Raw genomic sequence first — 17,181 nt, forward strand, 5'->3', positions numbered from 1 at the left:
GACTTTGGATTGTATGCTTTCTCAGTTACGTTTTTTTCTTGCGTTTTTTTCTAAACATTGTGAATGGGGGTCTACTGTATAGTTGAACCTCGGCATCACAAACTTCGATACAATGAATTTTTGTATAACAAAGTATTTTACATTTTATAAATTCTTGTCCATGGAACACCGTGTATTTTGAATCTCAGTTTAACGAAATGTGTTTATACATAATTTCTATATAATGAAATTTCACCACTGCTTCGAAGGAATATCGAGAAAATAAATTGAAGCTGCCGTGAATGCAGATGGTAAAATGGCTGAATTACATGCGGCTGCTTGCGATTGCACCTCTCAAATTTCTCAAATTGTGCACTGTGCTGCGACTGCCGAAGGAAAGCAGCATCACATTCCATATAAAGTCCAAGTGCAATAAGATCCTGTTGTGCCACATGCTATGTATGCATTGGGTGCGAGGGAAAATGTGGTAGAGTGAATCGAGAAGGATGCTTACGTGATGAGCGTGGTCTTCCCGCTTGAGGAAAGGGGGGAGAGGAGCTTGCTCGCAATAGTGCGATCAAGCGCGCGCAAGGGGTCGTGGGGGGCAGGTGGGTTCTTTTCTAGAAGTGCAGCTGTGGCTGCGCCTGGCTGTCAGCGGGGCTGGGCGCATACACAGCCTGTGCGCCTTGCTTTAGAAGTAATCTGCTGCCTGTGCAATGACTGGGTGCACCGAGATGTTATGGCATCGTGCGCTGTCTTTCCGCACGTTTAGTGCTAGAGGTAGTGTAATCTCGAGTTGCGGAGATTCGTTGAAGCTAGAAGCAGACAAAGCACAGGCTCCTCGATGCCAGAGCTTTTCATTATGTCCCACTGCACGTGGCACTATCAGCAGCGGGGCAGAAGTGGATGAAAGTGTGGCTGGCTTCGCTTCGTACCACCGATGTGAGGATATTGTTGACATGGCATAAAACCGTATCTTTCACCAACTCTCAAATTTAAAAAAATGTTTTTTTCTCATTCAGATTTACTTTTTCCGATTGCCCGATAATTCGGAAAATTTTTCAACCCCTCCCACGCAAAAAAATAAATAAAAAATCAATTAGCGACTCTACTCATTTGCATAAAAGATTGAAATTCAACCCAATGAAATTTCGATATAACGAAGCAAATTGTCAATTTTACCAACTTCGTTATATCAAGGTTTAACTGTACATTGGGCTGAGTGATTTGTGAAACCTTGTTTAAGATGCGATGATAAATTAGTTTCCCCTCCATCTAGGCTTTTGGCAATTCGTATGCACATGGCGTGGCTAACTAACATTGCAGCGTGTGGGCCTGTAAACTCGTACTAGCAGAGGTGGCTCAAAAGTGGAACGAAGGGTACGGGGGCCCTCCCGTCACACCCGTCACAATGACAAGAAGTATTGCATGATCAGCTGAACCAGACTACGACACGAAGCATAAATTTCAGAATGCACTGTTTTCTCTTCATAGGAAATCTTGCTGTGTATCATATTCCTGCACAGCGGAAGAAAAATAATGAAAGTAGAGACAGAGAAAAGGCAGGAGCGACCAGCAAAATACCATACAGAAAAATAAGGGAACAGAGAAGTAAGGCAACACTACAAAGAAAAAAGAAGAAGACCATGTGGTGAAGTGGCAAATCAGTGCATGACAGCGACTTTGGCGATAGCAGACATGTTTCCAGTTGTGTCCTGGAGACAGTAGTGGGTGGCGAGAAAGACCTGGCCTGGATAGGGGACCCACGGGCCACGTACAAGTCCTCCATCTTTCTGGAGCACTGCGGCCAAGCATCGCAGTACCTGGGCTGGTTCCTAATGCCAGGCCCGGCCCCTTTCTTCGCCATGGAGGCCAGCCAGGGCTTCAACCCATTCCCCACTTAGTGGGCCTTACCTTCTGCAACAGGAGCCACTTGGCACAATCTTGTGCCACGGCACCACATACTCATCAGTACTTTGCGCCGTTGCTGATCGCCACCCTATATCTACTACGGCAGCCACCCGACGACCAGACCTGCCAATGCCACAGCCATTTTCCTACTGCAACACCTCAGCCACAATGCCTGAACAGTAAGTACTATGCGAGGATGATCTACATATTGGGTAGGTATAAGTGCTTGTAAAATGTGTGTAGTGCTGGTTTTCGAGGGCTATCCCGCACAGTCGAACCCGACTATATCGAACCCATTTACATTGAATTATTCTATATATCGAACAATTTCTGGAAGCGGTATAGTCACAATGAGTATATATAGCAAAAATTATGCTTACATCGAACAGAAATAACAGCGACTCCCGATATATCGAACGTCAAGTGGCGGAAAAGTGCCCCCAGAAGTTGGCTTTCCCTCGCGTGCGGAGAATCTTGGTGGCGCAGCTCCATCCAACCCCGCTCTCACTACCGGGACCGCATTGCCTCGGACGAGCCTTTGACACCCCCCTGCAAAAAATTATCCTGGCCTGCCCGCAGCGCTTGCTCAGACAGCCAATCAGAGGCTCTTGTGCCCTCGTCGTGCAAGATGGCGAAAATACAAGTTGTCGCGCTTCATTTCTGGTTCGCTGCGTGCGCGCCTTGTGGGCCTTCTCCCGCAGTGTTGCCGTGATGAAGCGGCAGAATTCGCCTTTCATCGTGAAGCTCGAAATCATAAATCAGGTCGAACGCGGTGAGAAGTCGGATGTCCCCGTAGCGTGCAAGATTCCGAGGAGCATTCTCAGCATGATCTTGAAGAATAAGGGGGAGATTAGGGCTAAAGCGGCCGAACTCGCGACCCGGTGCCCGTGGCGCCCGACGCGTACGTACACGCATGGCCGTGTATGAGTGGTTCATCCGAAATTGCTTCGGAAGCCGGCATGGCTTCCGCATGCTCGGTGATGACTGTAAATTCTGATGAATGCGACGCAGCCGTTGCTGGTGCTGCCGAAGTTTAGAGTGAGCTGTTAGAATTTCTGGAAGCTGTTGACAAATCAACGGTAGACGAGTTTGTGAGTGCAAATGATGTGTCGCGACCACGGGAGAGCCCGAAAACGAAGACTACATTGCCGACATCATACCAAGCACAAGTGAAAGGGGGCACAATGAGAAAAGCAACGACGCTCCTTTGCCCACATCCTCCAAAGTGATTCGTGCACTCACACTAGTCCGGTGCTTCTGTGCAAATGCGGAAGGTTGCGGCCTCAGCTGCTCTGACTCCTTAGACAATGTGGGGAAATGCGTATGTTGCAGGCAGCGAAATTGCCCAAGCAGAAAGAAAATGCAGGACTATTTCATGCGAAACTAAGCTAGTTTCATCAATAAAGTGATTTTATAAATGGTATGTGCTTTTATGACATCCAATTATTTAGCAAGATTATATCGAATTATGCTCTATATTGAACTGATAGGCGTATTTTTGCGAGTTCGATATAGCCGGGTTCGACTGTACCAAGCTTTAGTAGTTCAATTACAGTTAAACCTCAATATAACAAAGTCGGTAAAATCGACCATTTGCTTCATTATATCACAATTCTGTGATACTGAAATTCGACCTTTTATGCAAATAACTAGAGTTGCCAATGGATTTTCTTAAAATCGATTACCAGGCAATCAGAAGAAGCAAACAAATGAGAAAAAATAATTTTGTTGAATTTGAGAGTCGGTGCCGAAAGGTATGGTTTCATGCTGTGTCAACTAGATCTTCATGGTGGCATGAAGTGAAGCCAGCCCCAATTTCGCGTCCACTCTGGCTCTGCAGTTGATAGTGTCACCCACAGTGGGATGACGCTATCATGAAAAGTGTCAGCAGGGGGGAAGTGAATGCTTTGTCCATCTCTTGCTTCAATGCATGTCTCTGAAACTTGAGATTATGAAACTTCCAGTACTAAATGTGCGGGAAGCCAGAGCACATGATGGCACGCCATCTCTGCCAGCCCACTCGTTGCACACATTGCAGATTACCTCTGAAACAGGGCGCACAGGCTGCATATGCACTCTGCTGCGCTGGCAACCATTCGCAAACACGGCTGCACTACACAAGAAAGCGCACACCAACCTGACACCTACTCTCATGTGTCCTTGAGTGCATTACCGCGAGCTCGCTTATCAAGCCACCATCTTTCTTGGCTCACTTTCGTACACTTTCACTTTCACCTAAAGCATGCAGTGCACAAGGGGCAATAGGATCTTATCACACTTGGACTTTATATAACACACGATTCTGCTCGGCTTAGGTGGTCTCTTTTGGTTGTGATTTATGAGGTGCATGATTAGAGGTGCATTCACCAGCAGCGGCTTGTAATTTGACCACTTGACCATCGTCATTCGCGGAAGTTTTCGTTTATTGTCTCAGTATTCCTTCGCGGTGGCTGTAATACTTCGTTACATCGAAATTGTGTACAAACACATTTTCTTATATTGAGGTTCTAGATACATGGTGTTCCATAGACAAGAAGTTATGAAGTCCAGTACTTCGTTATATCAAGAATACAGTGAAACCTCGTTAAACCGTAGTTGACCAGAGCTCAGGAAAAGCATGTACTAAACGGCAGTACTGCTTAAACGAAACAGCGTGAGATTGCCTGCTTACCAGTCAAAAACAGAACTCGGAGATAGTGCGATGAAAGGGCAAAAAAACATGCAATATTTGTTCATTTTGTGCGACAAAAATCTCATATTCTCGTTTGATGCTGCAGCGGCCTAGCAGCAATGACAGCAGCCTCAAACTCCCTTAAGCTGTGAGCCAGCTTTTTCGCCAGCCCCCTTTCTCAGCAAAAACCCGCATGAGGCTGACTTACCGCGCAGCTTCTGCCACTGTCAGGCGTGAATCGCCCATGCTGTTGCTTTCCATGTCGTCCTCATAACTGTCGTTAGGCGGCACTTCAGCAATAACAGAGGTAACGATGGCGAAAAGTCGAATCTCGAAAAGTTTAACCTCGTAGCCGACATCTTTTCACGGTTTCAGCAGCAGTGCCAGGCATCTTCTCCTTTGCATTCCAAATGCCACGCACCGTAGTCAATGGTAGATCCCCCTCTCGCATGCCAGTGCTGACTCTGTACCACGTTTCATAGCACAAACGATGTCCAATTTTTCTTTTATGCTGAGCACGCTGTCTTTGTCCGAGCTTCGGCATGACAAGAGACCTAAACACAGGCCACCACTAGCCAGCCACAACACTCTCTAGCTTGGTGCCGAAATGAGGTTGATGTTAAAGTGGCTTCACCCTTTCAAGTGCCCTCCGAGTTTTCGCTTGGAGGCTGTTCTGATCTCTGAGGCTCGTTCTTCTGCCTGGTCCACCTAGCACCGTGATTGTTCTACAAAAAGTGCGAACAGTATGTGTTAATCGATGCAGACGCAATAAATTGGTACGGTTTATACGGATACAAAACGCATTATGTTCAATGACCGTTGAGTCGGGGATCTGATTTTACTACTTTTAAAATGGAACTGCTGTTTAGGCGGGTACGGTTGGGTACGGTTGGTACGGTATATTAAGGTTTAACTTTATAATAGATGTTTTTGTGTATCACTGCCCCTGTCTGTCTCTCGTTTGCCAGAATCTGCAATTACTAATTATCACGTCACGGAAACCAGTGGCCACGTCGCACACAGGCTTGCCACCTCATCCCATTCTTTTGTTTTGCATTCCCATGCTACTTCTCTGTTCTCTTATTTTTCTGCATGTCTTGCTCGTAGCTCCTGCATCTTCCATTATTTCTCTTCCACCCTGTGGGAATACACGACACTGTGCTTGCAGACACAAGGACATAGTTGGGACTCAAGCAATGCACATGTACACTGTGCACTTTGCGAGTCTTCTTTTAGAATGCAATGTCATTAGTTATAATTAACTAGATCTGAGTAATAGCTGTAAAAAACCATGACTTTATAGACCTACACCATGTTTGCAAGCAGAAGTAGGCGTCACCGATATATTCAAGGCACTATAGCACCGTCGTGTAGGCTCCGCTCACATTCACTGCCCCACTTGCCTGCTCAAAAGGCACCTTTCTTGTGGGGGGGAGGGGGGGGGGGGAGAGGAGCATTACATGCCAAAATCATGATTTTATTATGAGGCACGTGCTAGTGGGGGACTCGCGAATAATTTTGACTACCTGGGGTTTTTTGACGTGCATACAATGCACTTTTTGCATTTCACCCCCATCAAAATAAGGCTGAATGAGACGGTAGGCCTAGCTTGCTGGCTGCTGCAATCACAGCCAATGCCACTTGTGATCTGGCTGCAGCTCATCATGGTGCACTTATTTCTGACAACATGATAATGTGGGCTTAAGTAAATTGGTCTTTTTGCCGTTGTTAGTGCGAATAGCAAATGAAATGCGCTACTTGCAGGCCAGCCGAGCCACCTTGCAAGGACAGTTGTTTGCTTTACTCTGCGAGATGAAATGTCAATAAATATTTGCTCGCAATCGTGCAAGTGGTTTTAGTGCTGGGCACTGCTTTAAGGAGCAGGTGCAGATTCAACATAATTTTGTTCTATTAATTACCACTTATGTGAAAAACGAACTGTAGCTGATTTTTATGTTGCCGTGAGCAATGATAGAAGCGATCACCTCGGTTGGGTGATGGGCTCGGCGAGGCACTGGCCCTACGGCGACGCCGGTTGTGTAGGCCCTGTCACATTAGGCGTCTTCGCTGAAGAGCGGAGGCCGGGGTCATTATGGTATAGGCGTCAGACAACATTCCACAGAGTCAATATGGACACTAAGATGCTGACAAATTAGGCATTCCTACCAGAAGGTGCTTCTTTCAGTGACAGCAAATTGGTAGACTTCGGTGTAGGAACGAGATGGCGGAGGGTTTCCCAAAACTTCAGCGAAACATGCTAGGATCCGGAGAAACTTTCCTTTCTGTTGAGATTGGGACATTGACATCTCCCTGGTTGTCAGCAAAACACTGGGTCTGGTACACGTGCTTCCCTCTTTCCAGGATCAGCATGGGGCTGCCTGTGGGCTTTGTGTCAACTTTCTCCCCCTCAGAGATGGCGTGCTGTGCCGATACGAACTACTGGACTGGCTGTCTAGAACATTACCCGTTTCCCTAGCGCGTGATCTAGGGAAGACGGACGGTTTTTAAGAGAAATCCTGAGTGTGTGGAGTATGCCCTCCCAGAACGGCGTAGTCCGCTACGACATGTAGCCTGTAGCTGCATGCTACATGTACTGCACTTGATGCTCCTGGCAGTGTGAGTATCTTATGCCTTTTCCTGTAAGTAAGTTTGCCTTTTCCTCCCATGTGAATAAACACCCCATTCTATTCCTCCAAACTTCTGACCTCATACTCATCAAAAGGTTAGCAACTCTTGTTGTTAAAGTTCGGATGATGGCGGGGCCCCGCTTAGCCTCCGTGTGATGCCTTGGTAATGGAGGCCAGCTACACGTTTCAAGGCCCAACGGCAGTGTAGGCTAGAGAGTGACCATTAGTGTTATGCCAGAACCCAGAGACCACGACACAAACCGAACAGTCGGAGCCATCTGCACTGTCGGCTGCAACTGCCCGATTGCTCCAGCCATTGCACAATGACACCTTAAGAATTGGCCGTTTGTTCGGCACCCAATGCGAGGCCACATTTTATTAGAACTGTTTAGAAAATTGTTTGGGCAGTTGTTGGGACGACAATTTGGATGACGGATCATACCGCGTCTTCTGCTCCTATGGGTAAAGCATCACCAAATCGAGCTTGCGTGCACGACTAACTCTGCACATTTTAATTTGCACATGGGAATTCATTAACACGTTTAGGCGTGTTTATGATGTCCACACTGAAATTAATGCAGCTATGACCGTGCAGCCTCCATGTGTGAATGTGGGTTAGGCTATCTGCACTGGTAATAAGACACGCTTTGAGGTGCATTTACTTGCTCAACTTACATTCAAGGCTAATCCTAATCTAGCTTTCTTAAAGTGCAGTAAGAAATTGTAACGACCCATAATTAACGATCCTAAGCACCTTTGTTGGCTAATGCATGCCATGCAGAATAAAACAGAAGCTTAACTGCTGCGAAATGTTGGCACGTAATGGATGAGCTGGTACTGGAATAAAACTTTTGCCTTTTGCCATGGCAGCCTATTGCTTGAGATGGTTTTCATTAACAGGAAACCCATGAAAACTTGAGCCATCTTTCAGCACAATGCGGCTTGTTGGCACACTGTGTTCCCTTCGTTGTAAAACCATAAGAAATGCACACAGAGAACCGTGCACGCACTCGCGAAACCCAGCAGCTATGGAGGCAGGCGCGGTGGCTCGGCGGCGGAGTGCCTACAGTATGAAAGTCACTCCCGACAACAGCGGCACCACTGCATCATCGTGACGTAGTGCCATGATGTAGATCTATAGTGAGCTGGGGCAGAGCACCATTTCTGTATTTTGAGCTTCCGATCATAGTAAGAGTGGCCACTCCGAGGAAGACATCCACACGAACCTCAGAAGGTCATCGGTGAGGGTTCGAGTGCGGCCCACAGGTCTAGCACCAAGGGGCTCGGGCGGCAGACCTTCAGAGTTGGAACGATGCAGAGCCCCTCGTTCCAAGGAGGCCAGCGGAGGGCTGTGCCACTCAGGTGATGCTGACAGAGGCGGAATGTGGCGAGGGAAGTGCGGTGCTGACTGCGAGTGGGGCAGCAGGCGTGGTGCGGGGGGCCCCGCCCCATTGGGTGCCTCACACAAGGGCCATGCTGTGCCTCGGAGGCACTGCCGTAACCACTCCAGTTCACGACGGTGCCGATTCTCCAAGTCCTCTCGCTCCCGCTGCTGCCTACATGAGACACACAAACTGCTTTCAACGTACATGCCACAACAAGATCGAATATTTGACGAGACATTTGATGAATCCAATTCACATGTCACATGTGATCACTGCCTAAAAAATATTCCAGTACTCCCTCTCATGTTGCACATGACTGTACCTGCTGGCATGTGTATCTGTCACCTTCTTTTGAGAGCATGTACCAGTTGTTTCAGTAAAGACAAGAGATTCAAAATAAAATGCTCACCAAAACTTGTAGCAGCATCACTAATCACTATAGTAAGTGTTCTTCGATAAAATTTTATCGATTTGCTTTTTGTTATCGTCTGCGAGATCGAGTCTAACTGGCGACATCATCGCCACCTGGATAGGCGGTTGATGACACCTGCTGAAATGTGCATTGCAGTGCTTTGCTGTGAGCAATTTGGGTTGATTGTCTGCTAATCAAATGAGCTAACTGCTGTGAACTGATAATACATTCATGCTCAATGTCAAATTTTAGCATGAAGCCCATAGAATGTTCCTATTATACCTGAAAGAAGCATGTACTCTTCTTCAACAAGGGACTGGCACTCAGCCACACAGCCTGTATTTTGGCACTTCCTTGTGCTTTTAATGTGTGTGGCTTGCGTTCTGCCTACCATACAAGCTATGTCACTTTGAGTGACCAAGTGTTGGCAGGATCACCATGTTGCTGCACACATTACTTTTATCGAAGTAAGAGTAACAGTATAGCCTTTAAGTACAAACTGTAATTGCTCGGTTATTATTACAATTATTACATTGCTTACTTTACTTAATCAAATAGTGGGCGCTTCCTTCCATAAATCTAATAACACCAAACTAATATGCAAATTATAATGTCTGGCGGTGGCTCAACATCATGACGTCCTGCATCTCGCAACTGTCCTGTCACACATAATCATCACGTAATACTCTATTTTTAACTTCGTTTTGTTATAAACCATCAAAGTACCAAAGTTCAACCACTCACTTTTGAGGCAAAAAGATTTTTGTATGGTGCAATAAGAACCACATAATGAAAGGAAACCTCAGGCACAGCTAAGGCTGGTCGCCTCCCCACTATGTGGACGTCATGATATGAGAGCTTACGTTCTCTCTCTCTCTTTCTTTTTTGCTGGTGAACTTCACGGCACCTAGTTTATGTTTCATGGGATTACAATGACTGCAGCATGACGAACACATCACGACAAGGAGCCGTTAAAGCACTGCATTGATGTCTCACTGTGAGGACTTCATATAAAACAATGTCAAATGCTTTTTGTGATGTGCTTGAACCACAAAGTGGCAACAAAACTGAAATATTTTGGCGAACGTAGTGTGAGACTATCATGCTCGCTACACATGCAGTCACTGATTTTAATACAGCACTAAGTCTACAGCAAAAGACCAAATGCCTCCCTATATTGTCAACTATTCGTCAAAAATGCATAACGGCTGCAATACAACCAGTAAACGAAGTTTTTAGAAGATATAATCATACAAGTACATGTAAGCACGTAGTGGCTAGCAGACGACACAAAGCTCCATCTACACAATGCGTGGTTCAGTCAGTGTCTGCCAGGTGGTGACTCTACTTGATCTCGTGGCCAATATTCTCTATTCCACATGGTATATAGTCGAATTGAATATGGTGTGTGCTTATGTTTTCAGCACAGTCCCTGCCTCTCGCAAAGCAACTCGTACAAAAAAGAACACTGAATACATGTGCTATATATGAAGAAGTCACCTAAACACACAACACTTGTAATTTAAGCTTCTGACAGCAGGTAGCGCACATGTCACCCTGTCTCGGCAGGACAGCCATGGTGAACCAGTGGGACATATCCAGCTGCAGCTTTGACAGATTAAGGAATTTATGAATTGTTATAAAATGTTTAAATTGGGAAAAAGCATTCACAAATAACCAGCAGCTGTGTGGCATCTGCCAAACCAACATGTAGAAAAAAAAAAGAAAAAGAAAAGTAAATGAAAAAATTTTATCATTGCAATTTTTAAAGTGGCAAGCCCAATAACCGGCTTTTAATCCCATAATTATTTAGTGAGTTTCTTCTGTCATTTTATTAATACATGCTTACTGACAAGGTACTATCCAACGGGAGTATTATAAAATATTACAGAGCAATTTCTACTGCTGAAACACAGAAACCTCAAACAAACAAAATTTGTGATTTAACGGTGTTTTTCACTGCATGTACAACATTGTTACATTGACATTTGACATCATACTTGGGTACTAACCAATTAAGCTCTATCAACATTCTCAGGGCACATTAAGTTTTTTGAAAGAAAAAAATTGGCATCCAGCTGATGAAGGGGCCACACAAAAAACCCACCCTGATCCCTCAGAAAGACCACTATTCCAGAAAGGCCCTGGTGTTGGGCTCAGATTTCCTCCGTGGCTTACTGCTAAATTTCAGTGCAAATACACAGGTGACACCATGCTGTGCATGTCATGTCACAAAACATTTAGTGTGGAATTTCACATGTTGAGAAAATATTGCTCTACAACTGTATCCAGTTGCAGCTGCTGCTTACCGTGCTAGTAGCTGCTTGAGAAATTCCTCTGGGTCGTCTGGCTCTTCGGGCTCCTGTGTCTGGTCGGAGGTGAGAGCCGCCTGCAGCACAGAAGAGGCCAACTGCACAAAGTGGTGCAAGGAGAGTGTCCCCAACATGAGCAGTGCACCCCCCACCCCATTGCGCTGAAAGCCTCCACCAAACCAGGCGAGAAGCAAAACAGAAAACCGTGTCGCAAAGCTAAGAGCCCCGAGGATTGCTGCCAGAGGCACCCAAGCTTGCAGAGAGAAGCGTAGCCCAAGCTGCCAAGCAGGCTCCGCCCTTACCAAAAACTGGCTCAGGGAGAGGCTGCGCCCACAGTCAACCAGGCTTGCGCCGCGCACCCTCTCAGCACTGCCCACTGGAATTGCGCGTGGGGCACTGCGGCGCTGCAGCGGTGGCGAGCTGCAGGGCGAGCTCCAGGGTGGGGACACCGCGGGGCTCAGGCCTGCACAGCGTTCACAGCCTTCCTTGGGGCTCAGGGATGACAGGCTGCGTGCCTTGGCCAGTGTCGGGGGCTCCAGGGAGAGCAAGAAGCGTCGTGGTGTCAACTGGGGAGACATGGTGCCGACACAGGCATTCTTCTGCAGTGGCCGCTCCGTCTGCACCTCAGCGTCGCGCACATGCACACGGACTTTCCAAGCCTCACTGGCTGGTGCCAGCGATTCCAAGGAGGCTTGTGACAGCGAGGAAAGGTCACCACCAGAGTCAGAGGAACGCAGGTAGCCACGCATAATCTTGGCCAGGGCAAGTTCGAGAGAGGTTGGGGGGTCAAGATGCCTGTCTGCACCATATGGGAATGTGGCGTACGGGTCAGGGCAGTCGTCCAATGTTTGGCATGATGAGTCATGGCTGAAGAGATGGGCAGCAAGGCGGCCCCGGGCAGACGGCCGCTCAGGGTGCAGTGTGTGACGGGAGAGTGGAGGAGGAGGTGAACCACAGGGCTGCCACTAGAGGTGCGACACAAGCTCAGGTTTGTGGGCATATCGACAAAATGCTTAACCTTGGCTCTTCCACCACACAGTCAATGAAAAACCCGTCCTCTAAGCAAGGCATCTGAAAAACGCTACCAGCACATGGGGACTCCTGTATTGGCAATGACCACTAGTGACAGATTTGTGCTGTTGCAACAGCGTGGCATGCCATAATCTGGAAGGGTGTGCTTTTGGCTTATTGTAATGCCAGTATTCATCCTCAGATAAGCGAAACATTCTTTTCACAAACCTAAATGTGTGAAAAAAAAAAAAGCTGTGTTCATTCCACTGAGCTGAATCGTGAATGTGAAAGGCATGATAGTAAAAATGCCCATGATAGTAAATACCCATTACGCGGGTACTGACAGGAGACATTGGGCACTAGAAACAATGGTGATAAATTGTCATGTCTCTTCTAGGCATCACTAATTATTGAACATACACTTGCTAGAAGCCATAAAATTTTTTTAGGTCGTTGCAAATTAGAAAAATATGATTATAGAATAAATGTTTTGTTCACTCAAAGTACACATTCTTGAGTTTACGAGCACTGCTTATGTAAATATCTTATAAAAAAACAAATGATACCATCAGGAGTCGCTCATCTTGTGGTTCTTATAGTGCTCGCCAAGAATGAGGACAACAGAGAAGAAATACATGAGACATGCACAAGTCATCATTCCTGGTGAGTGCTGCACCAACCACAAGAGGAACACATACAGACTAGCTAGGAGCAGCATTATGAGCTGGTGAAATGACACACCCACCCGTTGTAACCCATAAATATGGGCCAAATGCTTGCCAAGCAAAACGCAGACAGTGTTACCACAATTGATGGCACGAGTTACAATTAGGAGTGTGTGATTATCAAAATTTTCAAAATGACATCGGAGACTTAACCATGAATATCGAATAATAATATGCACATGCGTTGCAATGATGTCTACGGTGAGTCTTTACAGTAAAACAATGTTTATTTGGCTCATGTTAATTTCAAAAACTGAGTCATTCATACTGGCTGGTCTCAGCAACCAGTGCATTATTGTTGATAAACAAATAATTATACGGCCTCAAGTGCTCATAAAGCCAGAGGAATTTGGCCCTGTGTCGGTTGCCGCTCTTTGCATTTGCTGTCAAGTAGTAAGCTCAGGATTGTGGATGGCACTGAAAAAAAGTAATAACAAATGAGCGAGGCAAAACTTGCACCAGAAACGATGCTGTACTGTTTGCTATAACCGTTAAGGGGTCCTAAAACACTTTTTGAACATACTAGTAGGCAAACAATGCTGATATGTTAACGAGGCTCCTGTGAACATGTGATCTAAATATTATTGCACTGCCTGCAGCAGGGAATTTACAATCTCGTGTCAAAAGCAGTAAAAATCGCTTTCTGTTGCTTCAGCAATGTTATTATACAGCATCATCACAAGCTGCTAGGCCCTGTGGGGATTGAGAAACATGCCGGCGCCATTAAGTGGGCATTCACTTGTTCTGTCTCTATGCCTCTCCCCATTCCACTCGCAACGGGTTTCAGCGGTGGTGCTCCACTCACGATGCTTTGCGCAGGGGGCAGGGCGCGGACGTCATGGTGCAGCCACTGCTGGCTGGCTTGGCAGGAGCACAGGTCTCGTACCTCCGGGACAGCGCTAGGTATGTACATGCTTTCTCTTGTCCGCCGATACCTCTTTGTGACTAGGACTCTAACTTATGCACAGTGCCTTTGCCCATGCGGGGAGCGCATACTTTGTGTGGATCCTTTCCAAAAGCTAAGCCGAAGAATGGGTGCCTAGTGCTTGCATGAGGTTGCACCACGCCGAGCCGCACTTATCGGAGGCCCAAGTTGAAGCAAATTGCCAGAGCTCTCGCGAGTTGACCCACTGATTATCGCGAGAGCAAGTAGGATAGCCGCCGGGACTTTTCCTAACGGCGTGTCCCAGCTTGAGCCTATGCTTTTGCAGCAATGTGCTATGGGTGCTCCTGTCTGTATTTTCGCCCCCTTGGGTGCATTCCAGGACCCCTTTGGTTCCCGCGCTGCCCTGGGACCGGCTGCTTGTGTAGTGTTAGGTGCCACTGGAGACAACAAACAGTTTCCATAAACTCGGGGGCAATACTGTGTTCCCGTGTGCATAGCGCTTGGTAGCTTCTTTGTGGCCTGAGATCATGTGCAGCAGCGCGCTGGAGGCGATGGCTGACATGGCTCTATGGCTCACTAAGCTCCAACCCGCAGTGGTTGGTACCCCTGTAAGACTTGACGACCCCATAACCCATAACAGCATAAATGAAAAATATATATGTTTGCGATCTCACAAAGACAGGAAAAGCATTTCATCTTTACAGTGCCAGTGTAAACATGACAGTTGTGCGTTGCTGCATGTGATGTGCGTGGCCTTCAAGTGTAGTGGAGATATTGAGGCCACCGTGGGGCGCCACCACGAGCTGTCTCGTGTTCAACCTTTAGGCGGGGCCTGTTGGTAATTCCTACCTCGTGCTTGCTTGCTCTCTCCGCTGTGTAGCTTCCAGTGTGCTAGTGGAAATGAAAAGAGACAAAGTCGCTGATCGGTCCGATAACTATGTCTAGTTTTGCTTATGCTTGAAGGATTAGAGAAATTTTTGCGACGAGATTTGTGAGGCAACATAATTTAATAGTGATGTCATTCTACGATTAGTTTATAAAGTGCTTCAGAGCCCCTTTACTTAGAAAAGAACAGCAAGAACATACGTTTTCAGCTGCATGCAAAGTAGGATCTGCCACACAGCTTGATTGGCAAGCCCTTCTGTTTCTTTTTTTCAAAGCAAGACCCCTGGCTTGCTCACTGTTGTCCAAGTACTGTACCAAATATAATGCGGGGTGTGAAGAAGGGAGTGGGAACCTTTGATTGCATCAAACAAAAAGTGTTTTGATTATATCCCCAAGTAAGCATGTGTACTACACCTGTCCTTGTTTGCAATATTTCCTATTAGCACTGTCGTGATTCAAGAAATAAAAGTGGAAGAAGAGAAGAAAGAAGACAGTGTGAGGCAAAAGAAGACACGAGTCAAGACATATGGTATTAAGTGGCAAAAGGAGGAAGGCCACACAGAGCTGGACATGCCAATCACTGAAAATGCACTAAGAAGAACTTATAGGACAATGGTGCCAGGACACATAAGCAGGAGCAGAAGGAATGAGACCCAGCTACAATCTGAGATGGTGAAGAGGAAAGCGACCTGCAGTCCAGAGCAGCCTGGTGGTTCATGGCGACAGCCAGCAGCAGTCTGGTGTAGGCGATCCCCGCTTCTGCAACTACGATCAGTATGTTTAGCAGGCACAACTGAGAACTACAGCAATGAGCTGCCTTCACAACGATGATGTGCCTGAGCTCTTGCAGCTATGAATTGCAGGCCTAGCAGAGCAGTCTGAGCGGTGCAGCCATCAACGCCACCTTCAGGCCAGGCCAGCCACCCTGATGTCGGAACCAGCAACACCAGATTCCTCGCCACAATGTTGAGCCGTGCTATGTGACGTCGGAGCCAGTGGCATATGCTCAATGCTACGGCTTCGACCAACTCATAGTACATACCATAAAGCTTTCTTATTCTTATTCTATGTTGCTGTAAATTGTATTGTGTAGCTTGTACTTCAAAGTGTTTGAGCTTCGTTAAGTGTATTTAGGGGACATTCCTAGTGAGTTAACTTGAGCCTGTTTTGAGCCTTGTTAGATAAAGGCTGTTATTATCCAGAGTGTTTCTGCATTGTGCATTCCATCTAGATGCAATGACAAGCACACCGTGATGTGTGCAGGCAGAATGGCATGCTAAAAGGCACTATCATCCTCGAGATTTGTACAAGCCTGAAGTCCTGCTCGAGTGTGTATTGAGGTGATATATCACCCATCACTCAATGCTACAATGTTGTAACAGACATGCAATACACTGCACTGAGCCGTGACATGGTTGTGTGGCGGGCAGCTGGCATGTTTGCGTAGTGGACGGGTACAGGTACTGCGCAGATGGGTACTGTTGTGAGAAAGGTAATTCTTACTGCACTTGGACCCATTTGCGAAATCCCCTCCATCCCTGTACGTTGCAGTCTAAGTGCACCCTCGCTGTTCGCAAACTCGTGCCCCTTGCCACCAAGAGGTTGGCTTTTCTGCAGAGCTTTGCCGTCTAGTGGCTGAGCATACTTTACATGCCAAGTTCCGACAGCAGCACAAAGTCATCACAGTATCAGCTCGAAATTGGACACATACTAAGATTAGATAAAAACAAATGCAAAAAACTGTGCCTGCTCCTTTGTGACCAGCAATATATCTGATTTGAATATTCAAAAACTTGTGAATACCTAGATTTCTAATCAAATACAAATATTACATATATAATATTCGATGGTTAAAAAAATTATGGGGTTTTACGTGCCAAAACCACTTTCTGATTATGAGGCACGCCATAGTGGAGGACTCTGGAAATTTGGACCACCTGGGGTTCTTTAACGTGCACCTAAATCTAAGTACACGGGTGTTTTCGCATTTCGCCCCCATCGAAATGCGGCCCCCGTGGCCGAGATTCGATCCCGCGACCTCGTGCTCAGCAGCCCAAATATTCGATGGTATGCAAAATATTCAAATATTCACACAAGTCTAGTTACAATGTCTCACTGGCAGAGCTGAAGGAGTACTGAAGCTGACAGCCTTCCACAAACACCAAACTTTAGCCTCTTTAATACGGATCCTTAAACTTGCTTGCAGAGTGAGACAAGGAGTGCAAATGTATATATGAACGCATGGGAAACCCAGCAGCAAATTACAGAGCAGAATGCTGTTGAATTTAACTCTAAAATAAAATATTCAGTTTTACACCCATCATAACATGAAGTGCTTCACCGTTAAGGCATGTGCGAGTTGCCTGCCTCGAGTGTG

The 17,181-nt window shown here is 46.5% G+C and overlaps 1 protein-coding gene across 14 annotated transcripts in view; it reads right to left on the reverse strand.

Moving 5' to 3' along the window:
• The window catches only part of LOC126527418 (uncharacterized), a 476,501-nt gene that overhangs the window by 8,224 nt on the left and 451,096 nt on the right, over positions 1-17,181 (reverse strand). For 10 of the 14 annotated variants that reach the window (XM_055068432.2, XM_055068435.2, XM_055068434.2 and 7 more), the window contains 4 exons: positions 14,769-14,810; positions 11,600-12,262; positions 11,295-11,395; positions 8,415-8,744 (listed from right to left, as the gene is read on the reverse strand). In XM_055068432.2, the coding sequence (XP_054924407.1) occupies positions 8,415-8,744; positions 11,295-11,395; positions 11,600-12,262; positions 14,769-14,810 (1,136 nt within the window). The other 4 variants (XM_055068437.2, XM_050175237.3, XM_050175249.3 and 1 more) reach the window with 4 other exon arrangements.

Source organism: Dermacentor andersoni, chromosome 9, assembly GCF_023375885.2.
Source record: "Dermacentor andersoni chromosome 9, qqDerAnde1_hic_scaffold, whole genome shotgun sequence".
In the NCBI taxonomy this organism is placed as follows: domain Eukaryota; kingdom Metazoa; phylum Arthropoda; class Arachnida; order Ixodida; family Ixodidae; genus Dermacentor; species Dermacentor andersoni.